At 44.7% G+C, this 13265-nt stretch overlaps 1 protein-coding gene across 4 annotated transcripts in view; it reads right to left on the bottom strand.

Annotated features, from left to right (window-relative positions):
• Positions 1 to 13265, bottom strand: part of RIPOR3 (RIPOR family member 3) — a 141407-nt gene that overhangs the window by 58958 nt on the left and 69184 nt on the right. For all 4 annotated transcript variants that reach the window (XM_075571257.1, XM_075571256.1, XM_075571254.1 and 1 more), the window contains 8 exons: positions 11969 to 12115; positions 10614 to 10692; positions 9895 to 9918; positions 8285 to 8338; positions 6392 to 6541; positions 5067 to 5130; positions 3453 to 3496; positions 112 to 237 (listed from right to left, as the gene is read on the bottom strand). In XM_075571257.1, the coding sequence (XP_075427372.1) occupies positions 112 to 237; positions 3453 to 3496; positions 5067 to 5130; positions 6392 to 6541; positions 8285 to 8338; positions 9895 to 9918; positions 10614 to 10692; positions 11969 to 12115 (688 nt within the window). The remainder of the gene's footprint in view (positions 1 to 111; positions 238 to 3452; positions 3497 to 5066; positions 5131 to 6391; positions 6542 to 8284; positions 8339 to 9894; positions 9919 to 10613; positions 10693 to 11968; positions 12116 to 13265) is intronic.

Raw genomic sequence — 13265 nt, 5'->3', positions numbered from 1 at the left:
CAAGGGGGGGGGGGGGGGGAGAATCAATGAACCCCTTCTTTGCCAGAGGTTCCTGTAACATGCTGGAAACCCAATATCTCTTCCTGTCTCCTCTCCCCGTCCTCTCGTTACCTTAATTTCAAAGTTCTCACAGAGGTTGGGGATAAATAGTCTCTCTTCTTCATCCCACATTTGGCTGTCATCTGTCTCAATCTTGCCTTTCAACTTCCACCTCTGGCGACCCAATCGGAGCAACACCTACAAATCAAATGAGACCATGTTACACGCGTGTGTGGTGTATCCAGCCAGTGTAAGAAAAGACGCTGCACATATATACACCGGAGTAACACCTACAGATCAGTGAGACCATGTTACACGCGTGTGGTGTATCCAGCCAGTGTAAGAAAAGACGCTGCACATATATACACCGGAGTAACACCTACAGATCAGTGAGACCATGTTACACGCGTGTGGTGTATCCAGCCAGTGTAAGAAAAGACGCTGCACATATACACCGGAGTTTACATTTCATATTTGTGCGCTTAGATCAGCCGTTCCTGTCTGTTCTTTTTTTTTTTCTCCTAAAACCTCCGACTTTTTGTCATTTTCTTTATCAGGATGGGACGCTGAAACACACTATTTTCAGCTCTGGGGACTCCCTGGTACGAGGGACACTTACAGGTGAAGGTAGCGCATTGCGATCCCCACCAGGGGAAACAAAATGGTGGATTTCAACTTCCAGCGTCCCGCTGGCCAATAGGAAGCTGCAAAGTCATCCATTGTGGCTTCCTATTGGCTGGCGTCATGCAGGGTTTTAAAAACCAGGCAACACTAGCGTTATTTCTACCTGTAAATATCTACACAGCCTGGGGGTCACCAGAGATGAATATAACAAGTTTCAAAGACCCCCAGATTCCAACCTGGTAAAAAATAGGAAGGGGGGAGAAGGGGGAGGGGGGAAGTTTGTGGGAGAGGGGAGAAACTGCTGCTTTATTTCATATATTATATAGTGTATGTGTGTGTAATAAATACTAGCTGGGATAAAGTAACGTGCTAATGGGCTGGCTGTGCTTTCACCATGATGAGCTGGCCCTGTCAGGAGTTGAACCTTTGACACTTGTCTGTAAAGGCAAAGAGCTGCCACCGAGCGGATCATAGACTCTTCTCCAGGCTCTGAAGGCTCTATGGGACCTCAGCATGGGACCTCTATGGGACCTGCATGGGACCTCAGCATGGGACCTCAGCATGGGACCTCTATGGGACCTCAGCATGGGACCTATATGGGACCTCAGCATGGGACCTCAGCATGGGACCTCAGCATGGGACCTCAGCATGGAACCTCAGCATGGAACCTCAGCATGGGATCTCAGCATGGGACCTCAGCAAGGGACCTCAGCATGGGACCTCAGCAAGGGACCTCAGCATGGGACCTCAGCATGGGACCTCAGCATGGGACCTATATGGGACCTCAGCATGGGACCTCTATGGGACCTCAGCATGGGACCTCTATGGGACCTCAGCATGGGACCTCTATGGGACCTCAGCATGGGACCTCTATGGGACCTCAGCATGGGACCTCTATGGGACCTCTATGGGACCTCAGCATGGGACCTCAGCATGGGACCTCTATGGGACCTCTATGGGACCTCAGCATGGGACCTCTATGGGACCTCAGCATGGGACCTCAGCATGGGACCTCTATGGGACCTCAGCATGGGACCACTATGGTACCTCAGCATGGGACCTCTATGGGACCTCAGCATGGGACCTCTATGGGACCTCAGCAACTTTTACAGGGCCAGAGGATCAAGTACAGACCGTCCTCCCAGCTCAGTAACCCAAAGCCTTTACTGCGGGTCCTTCCAGAGCTGAAGGCTTTTAAGGATAATATTAACTACATGGGTGCTTAACAATCTAGAAGTGTTGAAATTAAACCTGTTATAACCGCCCACATTCCTTCTGGACCCCAAAATGTAAGTGATAGTTGGGACCCCTACATGGAAAGAAGGCAGCTGTAATACATCCCTGTGCTGTAACTGAGACACATGGGTGTGTGGTTAGTGAATTCAAATTCTCACAGTTACACATGTTCTTTTCCCCCCAAAATTAGATCAAATGTCATGGTTTAACCCCTCCCAGGATTTACAGCCGTTATTCTGGAACTATACAATAATGCGACATTGTACGGGGCCGTAGTAAAGGCATCTAATATATATATATATACACACACACACACATACTGTATTCCCCCACCTTATGGGAGGCCTGAACCTCCGCTGCTGGGAGCCCGGGGTGTACCTGATCTGTCTGGTGACAGAGCCTCCACCTGTGAGGGATCCTAGCACTGTCGGATACCCCTTGCACAGGACCCAATGCAATAGACACACACTTGTATATAATAACAGTTTACTGAACACACATAAGAATAGGTATATCCCTATAACACATACCAGGTAGGTCTCGCACAGCCGTAACACCTCAGTGCCCTCCAACCGCAATATCCACACCCTGATGGGATTCCCCCAAAGTACTGAGGTGCCCCTGGGCACCCAACCTCCCTGGTGTCCACAAAAGCCAACCCACCCAATGTGTGCGACAGCGCTGCCCACAGTAACTGGAAGTGTTACTGTTTGTGCACTTGGTGAGTTACCTGCCCAGGTGCTCCAGCCCCCGGGTATGGCCGAAAAGTGCAGACCAGCTCCTGTAATGGCCACCACTCTCCCGTGCTTTGCGCATGCGCGCACATGCTCCTAATAGCTGCCGCAACATAAAACCGGTCTGCGCATGTGCAGCTTTAAAGATGGCAGCCCCCGCTAGCCGGGTGCCCCATGGAGCCTCTGGAGCACTGGAGCACTCCCTGCACGGCTGGCTGCAACCTCCCTGACTGACAGCGGGTCCGCCTTGGTCTCCGGCGGCACCCGCACTACACTGCTGCAGCGCTCCCGGAGATAAGTGGGGAGCAAGAGGGGCCCAGAGGGGAACCTGGCCACATATATATTATATATATATATATACACACACACACATACACATACACACACACACACACACATATATACACACAGAAACTAAAGCATACAATTGGTGGATACTTTTAGTTATTTTTACCGGTTTGCGAGATACTGGTCGGTGTTTCTGCTCCAATTAAAAAAATCTAAATGGCTCCTATGGGTCAACAGGAAGCCACAAAATCCTGAGGGGGGTTTGCATGCGAATTCCTGCTGGATGAGCCAACCAGTTCGAATTCTGTATCTCTAGTGAAAATGAGTGGGATTGCTGATTTTCAATGCATCTTAGCTACACTTATATATATATATATATAAATATATATATATATATATATATATATATATATATATATATATATATATATATATATATATATATATATATATATATCTTTCATTGTCAGAGCGCTCAGAATGTGTTGCCAGTCTTGCTGGCAGCGAAAGGGTTACAGATGTTTGCTGTACCTCATAATGGTCTCCAGGACACAGCCGGGCATATCCCACCAAACCTGTACAGAATAAAGAAGGAAGAACATGTCTACATTGGTTTCTATTTAGACCATCTTTCATCGTCCCGCTGCTTGATCTGCTCCTTCACGTCGTTATATTTAACAAGGAAAATCTGTGGCTTGTCAAAAATAATGTGATACAATGTATAAAAGTTATTAGAAGTTAGGACTGTGACGCTGACCAATCAGAATACACAATTGATTAATGCTCGCAGACCCTAATTATTTGCATAAGTGAGGGGGAAACGAGGGGCTCTTAGAGAACTCTGATTTGTGTAGACTAGGAGTCCTCGGAAGAGCTTGGATATGGATATGGCCCTGGGACTCTCAGATCCTGCTCCTTTCACACTAGTTGCTTAGGAAGATAAGTTCAGTTTTTCACACAAACTCACTCGTAAGTTAAGGCAATATAAATATATATGGTACAGATAGAGTAACGCCTTGCCAAATGTCGACATATAAATAATTTTCAAGTCTTTAAACGTATCTAAAATTACATTACAATAAGCTCATGATGCCCTCTACTGCTAAATGTTTTCTGACCTGGCCCCTTTGGGGAACTAGTTGAATAAACCCTACTGTAGACCATGCCAGGGATAAACCAATCCTTAACTGCACACCTCTCAAATTGTAGATGAATGGGACATTATAAAAGATCCATGCGATTGCATAGAAACATTCTGAGAACTAAGTATGTGCCCATGTCTAGTCAGTAACACATAAAAGGTCTCCGTTTGGCTTCAGGGATAATACTAGAATAGGAACGGGGTGTAAGCTAGTACATTTTGAATGCGTTTGTTGGACGAAAAACACTTCATATAGTGGGACATAGCATGGGAAGGAAAGCCTAATGAGATAGCTTCATCTAGCCAAAATAAAAACAGGCCAAGACTGTCTATATCTGTAACTGTATATTATTATCCTGTATATATCACTGTTTCTAACTTTCTAAAAGACCCAAATGGAACAATCTTTGGTAAAAAGATACATGTAGAAGCCCGCATGTTTGTCCTCACTTGTATGTGAATGTTGTATGTTGTATGTAATATACATTACCCTTTACCCCCATTGTACCATTCAGCAGAATAATATTCATTTCCAAAATGATTATTTTTTGTAAGGCTAAAGTTATTCTTGATTAAGGTGAGAAACCCGCTGTAAATCCACCAGCATAATAATATCTCAGATAAAGATGACTGCAATGCAAAATAAAACACAGATCTGCTTGGCCCATCATTTTAGTTTCTTAAACTGTACGCTTCTAATTTAGGGTTTTACAGCCATTTACCAATTTCATTTAGGGTTAGGGTTTATTTAATTTTGCTACCAGTTGCCTGAGATCCCACGTATTTACTAAATTCTCTGGGCTGCAAAACTAGAGTTAAAAAATACCCCAACCCCAGATTTATCAGAGAGAGAGAATAGCAGCAAAATGATAATAAATAAATCCTGTATTGTATGAGAAGAGAAGGGGAAACCAGATTGCTGGAAATTACGGGTCTTTTTCATACTTAAAACCAGACTTAATGGTTTCATTTGCCATGAGTAATTATAAGAGTTTATTGATTACCTTTCATCCTAATGAGGAATTCCCCCAAGTGTACTTCCAGAGCCCCTTCAACCATACACATATCCTAGAATTAAAAAAAAAAAGATTTAGCAACCAGGATAGAAACAATATTCCTTTTAAAGCAGCAATCACGATCAGAATTTAAATTAATTTTGACAGTATTCAGACTGGGGGGCTTAAGTGTGCTTTGGTCACCTCCAGGGACCCCCTGATTCGAGAGAGAGGAGAGAGAGGAGAGAGAGGAGAGAGAGGAGAGAGAGGAGACCTACAACTGTAAGTATCTAGATCAGGAGTGGCTAACTCCAGTCCTCAAGACCAACGGGTCATGTGTTCAGGATATCCCTGCTTCAGCACAGGTGGCTCAGTCATCAACTAAGCCACCTGTACTAAAGCAGGAATATCCTTAAAACATGAGCGGTTGGTGGCCCTTGAGGACTGGAGTTAGCCACTCCTGATCTAGAGAACCAGTGGATCTACAGAGCTGAAAACAGAGAGGTTCTAATGAATTTAAAAAGAAACTGAGCCGTAAAAAAGCTTTTACCCCCTGCGCACTGAAGGGGTTAATGGTTAATAAATTGCGAGACATTCAGTGTTCTCATGTTATTTCAGATACAGGTCACTCAGCCCCTTTATAGCAATAACCCAGTTCTATGATACATGTAAATATAAAGTGTCTGCCTTCCTGCTGTGTTTCTTCAGCCTGCACACATGTACTTGGCATGTCCTGCATGGTGAAAGGACATTGCCCTCTAATGTGAAACAGATGTATGTAACACTCCAAACTGGACATGATTTATCAGGACTTTACCCGCGTCAGCAGTACGACCCCTTGGATACATTCCTTTTGCATCCTATTCGCAACAGGCACCATCAACATTAGCCATGAACACAGACTGTGAGTTGTACGTAATCAGCGTACGACTGATGTTACACTGTTACATGTGTTATACGCTGCGTGGTGGGAACACTTTCATGCCTAGTAGATCTTAATTGTGTCTGGTCCTTAAATGCAAAGCTAAACCTATAAACAGCTTTCTGTGACTGGTTGCATTGACTTCGCACTTAAATTCTACATGAACTAGAGGATTGGGACTTGAGGGTCCATTTGTGAAGGCATTTTGGAATCTAAAGTGGAACTGACTTTGCATGTCCACACTCAGACGCCTGGAAATAGTTGTATGTGGCACTTGAGAACTGCAAACCTGTCAGCAAGCAATTGTGACTTTCATGTGCTCAACATGCAAAGAGCACTGGCTACAATGTACAATGAGCCTCCCTGCTAAAGGCATCTAATCAATGACTGATGAGGGGAGGACATGTCCCACCTCTGTGCACTCTTGAAAGTTTCTGTATAGCTCTACGAGGCTCTCTCTCGATGCTTTCGTAGCCGGGGACAATGAGAAGGCATGCTTCATATTGCAAGCTCCAACCCGCAGTCTCCACTGTATGCAATATGTTTCATACAGTTCTTCAATCTGAAAGATAGAGGAATCAATCTGCGAATTGATTGTAGCAGTCTCATTACGTCTTCGACAAGAATATACATTGCGTAACCTTCACACATCTAAAATCACCAGTTTCTCAGCCGGAGAATGGAAACATTTCAAAGGCGTTAGACACATATTAACCACGGCGACGTTTATACTGCTTGAGGGAGAGCTCCATTTTAACCTCCCGTACATTTAAACATTAATAAGTCCCGCAAAAAGCATCACATTTAAAAAATAAAAACAGTGTTGGAAAGGGCAAGAAGAGATCTCATCAATAAAATAAATAACATGCAAAAAAAAAAAAAAACAGCGGTGATCGGCACAGGGTGCTGCTATAAGACAATATTTCATGACTCTCGGTTCAGAAAAAAGAAAGTTGTGTCCTGGAAAGTGTCTAAAACATGCTCGTTACTACTACACTAAAATGTATCTACTGTAAAACTGCTGCAGCTTTCTTTCTTGTAACCAGAAAAGGAGAACATTATCTTATTAAAGATGTTCTAAATGACACAGTAACAGAGAGCAATTTCCTGAAATATGCCATTCTTGCAGTGGACAACAAGGACGGTTAGAAATCAAAGATTACAAAATCACAGAGGACAAACAGAAGAAACATTTATTACAAATAACTAGGCTAAATTACTCGCATTTATATCCCTCGTAGCATGGAGCTATGGGTCCCAGTCTGCCAGTAAGAAATGTGTAATTAACACCATTTAGTATCACTCTCCTTTGCAAATTACTGTTCATTCAACTGGATCTATGACTATCCTACTAGGAATATGCATCGTTAAAGGTGGCAAAGCGAAGCAAGTGTTTAAACCATACATGAGAGTCTTCTACCCATAGTTGGCCATATCTTGATTCTGGAAAAAGTGCCAAACATTCAGACTTTAAAGACAATTGGATGAATAAATGCCAGTAAACAGAGTATGGTACGTACCAGGCGGCTAAACCGGTTTCTCATCCATTCCCCCCATTTGGTGAATGGAGAATAGCAGTGTGTGATTTGTAGTTGTACAAAACACTCTCTTCAGTCACAAGCAAGCTCTGCCCAACATATGTGATTGTAGACAGATACCTGCGGTACTTTGCAACGGAGCAGGATTGATGATTAACTTTGAATTGGTCACACAGCTGGTAAGCGGGCGTTCACGCTACTGATAGATCAGCAAACTCTGGTCAGTTCTGCCCATAAACATTTCTATCAAAGGCTGGTGAACCTCAAATACGGAACCAACTCTTCAAAAGGAACAAATTGCCAAATGCATTTTATTTGCCATGGTGCTAGTAAAAGTAATTTGAAGTATGCGTGAGCTGTTAAAGTTGACATTATTGCTCCATATGGCATCACCACAGGACTGGCACCTGCAGGGCTCTTATATTATCTTTCCAATATCACAGGACATAAATTACTCTGCAATAGTTTGCAGAACTCTATTGCAGTTGTGCTCATCTCGAGGCCACAAGACACCCTAAGAGATCAGGTTTTAAGGATATCCCTGCTTCAGCACAGGTGGCTCAATCGGTCCCTGCTTTAACACAGGTGGCTCAATCGGTACCTGCTTCAGCACAGGCGGCTCAATCAGTGGCTGTCAAAGACTGAGCCACTGATTGACTCACCTATGCTGAAGCTGGGATATCCTTATAACCTGATCTGTTGGGGGGCCTTCGGGGCGGGAGTTGAGCAGTTAATTGTGCATGCTCTTTAAAGTAATATTTACTTACCTTACTGATGTGAAACTCCAACTTTCGAATATGCCTTTCGATTAAACGGATCTCCTTCAAAAAAGGAACAACGGGACATTGTTTTAGAAATGCTACTTTTGTTCCAGCTGCAAAATACAATCTCCTTAAAGCAAAGTCTGTACAGTAATTACAAGGTGGACACTAGCCCTTTTGTTTTCAATCAATGCTGAAGTAACACTGTATCATACGTGTTTTTTCCCCATCACTGGGTAAACAACGGTTGATTTATTTAGTTGTTGCTTAAACTTCATCTTTTTGTTGTGCGTGAGCTCTCCCGGGATCACCACCTGGTACAATGCTTTATTGCAGCACTTCACTTACAGTATTGTTATTTGACAGAAGTATCACCGGTGTTATAGAGCAGGGGTGTGCAATCTTTCCCTGCCCGCTTCCCTCCCTGCTTGCGCCCCCCACCATCCCTTACCTTGTCTCCGGTGTTATAGAGCAGGGGTGTGCAATCTTTCCCTGCCTGCTTCCCTCCCTGCTTGCGCCCCCCACCCTCCCTAACCTTGTCTCCGGTGTTATAGAGCAGGGGTGTGCAATCTTTCCCTGCCCGCTTCCCTCCCTGCTTGCGCCCCCCACCCTCCCTTACCTTGTCTCCGGTGTTATAGAGCAGGGGTGTGCAATCTTTCCCTGCCCGCTTCCCTCCCTGCTTGCGCCCCCCACCATCCCTTACCTTGTCTCCGGTGTTATAGAGCAGGGGTGTGCAATCTTTCCCTGCCTGCTTCCCTCCCTGCTTGCGCCCCCCACCCTCCCTTACCTTGTCTCCGGTGTTATAGAGCAGGGGTGTGCAATCTTTCCCTGCCCGCTTCCCTCCCTGCTTGCGCCCCCCACCCTCCCTTACCTTGTCTCCGGTGTTATAGAGCAGGGGTGTGCAATCTTTCCCTGCCCGCTTCCCTCCCTGCTTGCGCCCCCCACCCTCCCTAACCTTGTCTCCGGTGTTATAGAGCAGGGGTGTGCAATCTTTCCCTGCCCGCTTCCCTCCCTGCTTGCGCCCCCCACCCTCCCTTACCTTGTCTCCGGTGCCACGGGGTCACCTGCAACCCATGAACGTGTGTTAAGAATTCGCTTAGGGATCGCTGAATCTGCGGATTGAATTCTACAAAATCGTCCACGGATTGTGTTCTATGGCAGATTTTGATTAATCCGTGCAGATGCAAACCGCCCAAATCCGTTCGCGGATTTTACGCCGCAAAACGGATTTTTGGGCTAACATCAGCAAAAATCTGGGAAAAGGATTTGAGTGGATTCGCCCATCTCTACTGGCAGTACCCAGATTATATTAATAATAAACTCTTCTAGGAGTGCGTTTCACCCCTGAAATGCTGATATTGGAAAATTGGGACATGCATAAGGTATTCTTCCAGGTAATAAAAGTATGGGAATATGTTGGGGCGATGGATGAAAGGTCATTATATTTCATAAACTGCTACGATTAAATCTAACACTTTGCATCACTGACTCAAATAAGGTTTCACAAGACACACTAGTGGATTACAATACACTGCACACAAGGAGTTATGAACCCTGGGTAGCAGTCCGATGCCATGGAGTGTGCTTACAGAGAAAGTAGAATTGTTGGTGCTTACCTTGTCAAGGTCATAGAAATAAGCCTGTAAAGAAATGACACTGTCAGGGATGATTTATCCATTCAAAATGACTAAACATTATGATAAAAAGTTAATTAAAAAAAAAAAGTTCAATGGGGGTTTCCTAGAACAGGGGTGCACAAACTTTTGGCGCTGAGCCCCCCTGCCTGCTCTCCCACACTGCTCGCACCCTCCCATACCTTTGTTCCGGCGTCAAATGATGCTGCGTTGCCATGGCGATGCGTTGCCTGAAGACAAGGTGAGTTACAGAGGCTTTGGCACCCCTGCATTAAATTTAAATGCTTTGGGGAAGTGCGTGGGGCCTCTGTAACCGCCGCGCCCCCCAAAAACTCTCGCGTCCCCCAGTTTGCCCACCCCTGTCCTAGAAGATATTCACAGTCCATTCAATGAACCACATGGTCACTGCTCATGGTTTGACTAACATGTATCAAGTTATACAGCATTCAATTAACACATTCATCCTACTAAACATTAATCAATTAAATGACTTCATTTTAATCCCAATCCATATATATTTTATAATCCAAATATAAGAAAAACATCTGACAGCTCAATAAAAACCTCTAATGTAAGATCCCAATCAACATACTGACCATTGCTATGTCCAGTCACTTCCATTTCACAGAACCCATTCCCTTGGAATGTGCTAGACCCCCTCGTTACTAAAAGTCAATACTAATTAACAACATGTCTTGTACCAGTCTGGAGTTTCTTTTTATGTCTTTCTGTCGGCCAGCCAGGAAATCCAGCTGTGTCTGATGTTCTTCAAGGTAGTCACTGAAAAATAAGCCAAATATATTCCTGTTATTTTTTATATATACTACAACAGAGGTTACCATATTCCAGGACCATGCTGCTAAGCCGAACACTTGCATGCGTTTAAGTTGTGATGTTTCACAGTAAATGAGTTTATGGCTATGGAAGTCATTGACAAAAAGAGAAAATAATCCCTTAGTAATGCACTCAACCTCCACTTTGTTAAGGAAATGTGATCATTAACTGGAAAGAGATGGAGTCTTATGGAAGAATTTTCCTTAAAGCAGCAAAATGTGAAATCTTATATGCGGTTTTTTTTTTAAATATATCAGTTTTGTAGTATTAGATAATACATTTGACGCCGGGTTACCATGACGATGCATCGCTTCAAGCCGAGGTAAATTAGTTACAGAGGCGTAGCTCTGTCCCCTGGCATTTGATTTAAATTCCTTGGGGGAGAGCGCGGGACCTCTGTAACCGCCGCGCCACCCTCAGAAAATCTTGTGCTCCCCCTGGGGGGGCGCTCCCCCCAGTTTGCGCACCCCTGTTCTAGGATATGCTAGATTAGCAGATTTCTAGGGTATGCGGTTTTATCACAATACTGTTTCTCCCAAATAACACGGGAAAGCTTTCAGTATAGCCACTGAATGAGCAGGCCACATGAGGACAGGACACGGGAAAGCTTTCAGTATAGCCACTGAATGAGCAGGCCACATGAGGACAGGACACGGGAAAGCTTTCAGTATAGCCACTGAATGAGCAGGCCACATGAGGACAGGACACGGGAAAGCTTTCAGTATAGCCACTCAATGAGCAGGCCACATGAGGACAGGACACGGGAAAGCTTTCAGTATAGCCACTCAATGAGCAGGCCACATGAGGACAGGACACGGGAAAGCTTTCAGTATAGCCACTCAATGAGCAGGCCACATGAGGACAGGACACGGGACACATTACTAGAAGTGAAGGTACGTAGTTGCCTAAAAATGCCATAATTCATAGTTTTAATGAGCGTAGAGTAATCACCCAATGAAATAAAATAGCACTGACAAATCCCACGTAAAGGTTCAGCACCGGTTTTTGGGCAGAAGCCGGCAGTAAAATGAAAGGACGAAGTACACCGGCCAATAAAGTAGAAAACATAAATCTAGAAAAGTCTAAACTTTCTTCCCTTCCTGACTACTCGTTCTGGAGCTGGGACCCCACCATCCAGGCTCGGTGAGCGTCGGGAAACGGTCGGGGTTACCCGTTGTACAAGGACAATAACGGAACATAAAACACCAATAAGGTTCCGTACTGTAATCCTCTCCTTAAAGCCTCAAATATCTTCTTCACTTGGTGTGGATGTGGATCCAGTCGGAGGGCTCCCTTTCGCAGAGAAGGGTAGAGCTTTTCGGATTTGACCGATAGCTTGGACCTCACGGAGCTTCTCCGGAGTGAATGTCTACAGGAAATCAAAACAATTAGCCTGGGAATATAAAGCAAACATTTGGATTACAGTACATTTTATTTACATGCGCACACCCACTTACGGGTTCCCCCCCCTTCCCCTTCTTTACTTTTTACTGGTAAATGTGTTTTCCTAGTTATGCACAGTTTTCTCTTCCAGTGGCTTTCTGATCTTTGAGAAACATTAATGCAAACATTGCGGTTATCATTGTGAGCTGCTTCCCCACTTCATTATGATAACCTTAACTTTGGAATCACATCAGGGGGTCTCAGTTTTGCAGCCTGGAGATTTAGGCCTTTATTCTATAAAGTGCAATAGCGCTAATCAATTGAGGTCAGTGGGACTTTCCGTGACTAAAGAGCCGGGATGGCGCTCTCCCACTTTATATAATAAGGCAGAGGTGGCACACTCCAGTCCTCAAAGGTAACCCTCAGCTCAGGTTTTAAGGATATCCCTGCTTAAGCACAGGTGGCTCAATCAGTGGCTCAGTCTTCGACTGCACCACCTGTGCTGAAGCAGGGATATCCCTAATACCTGGCCTGTTGGTGACCCTTGAGGACTGGAGTTGGCCGCCCCTGCAATAGGGGCCTTTGTTACATTATTACATTATTCCCTTTGCAGGTTTCCAAAGAGCTTCTCATAGACCATTTCCTAAAGCTGTTCTCAGCTGCATGTGAGTGGGCTGCTCTGACACCACGTCTCACTACAGAATGCACGTTTTGTTTTTTGCATGACGGTGGATATCAAGAGATAGGTCAATAATACCAGTGGACTCCCATCTGTATGCCTGATAGCTGCATGCTCCCTGACCGTTCTTATGGCGTGCCAGCGTGTACACGCTAATACGTATTAACATTTGGTTAAGTTGCCGAGTGGGTGAGTTATGGTTAGTTGCCTAACCCTAAACTCAACAGCATTCTCCTAAAAACAGGATGCAAAGTGCAAAGATTTAGAATATCTTGTGAGGTGCTCGAGATGTCACCCTGCACAGGCTTCCGAGACCAGAAAAGCTGAATAGAAATCTAAAGAGACTTTATAGCCTCTAAACCTCCTCAATCAGAACATGTTCTATGAAGAGCACTCATATTGGCCCAATAAAATCCATCACATTAACGCTAATGTTTCCATGACCCAGAGTGTACTC

Source organism: Ascaphus truei, chromosome 15 (assembly GCF_040206685.1).
Source record: "Ascaphus truei isolate aAscTru1 chromosome 15, aAscTru1.hap1, whole genome shotgun sequence".
NCBI lineage: Eukaryota > Metazoa > Chordata > Amphibia > Anura > Ascaphidae > Ascaphus > Ascaphus truei.
This window is presented reverse-complemented; position numbering and strand designations above follow the sequence as displayed.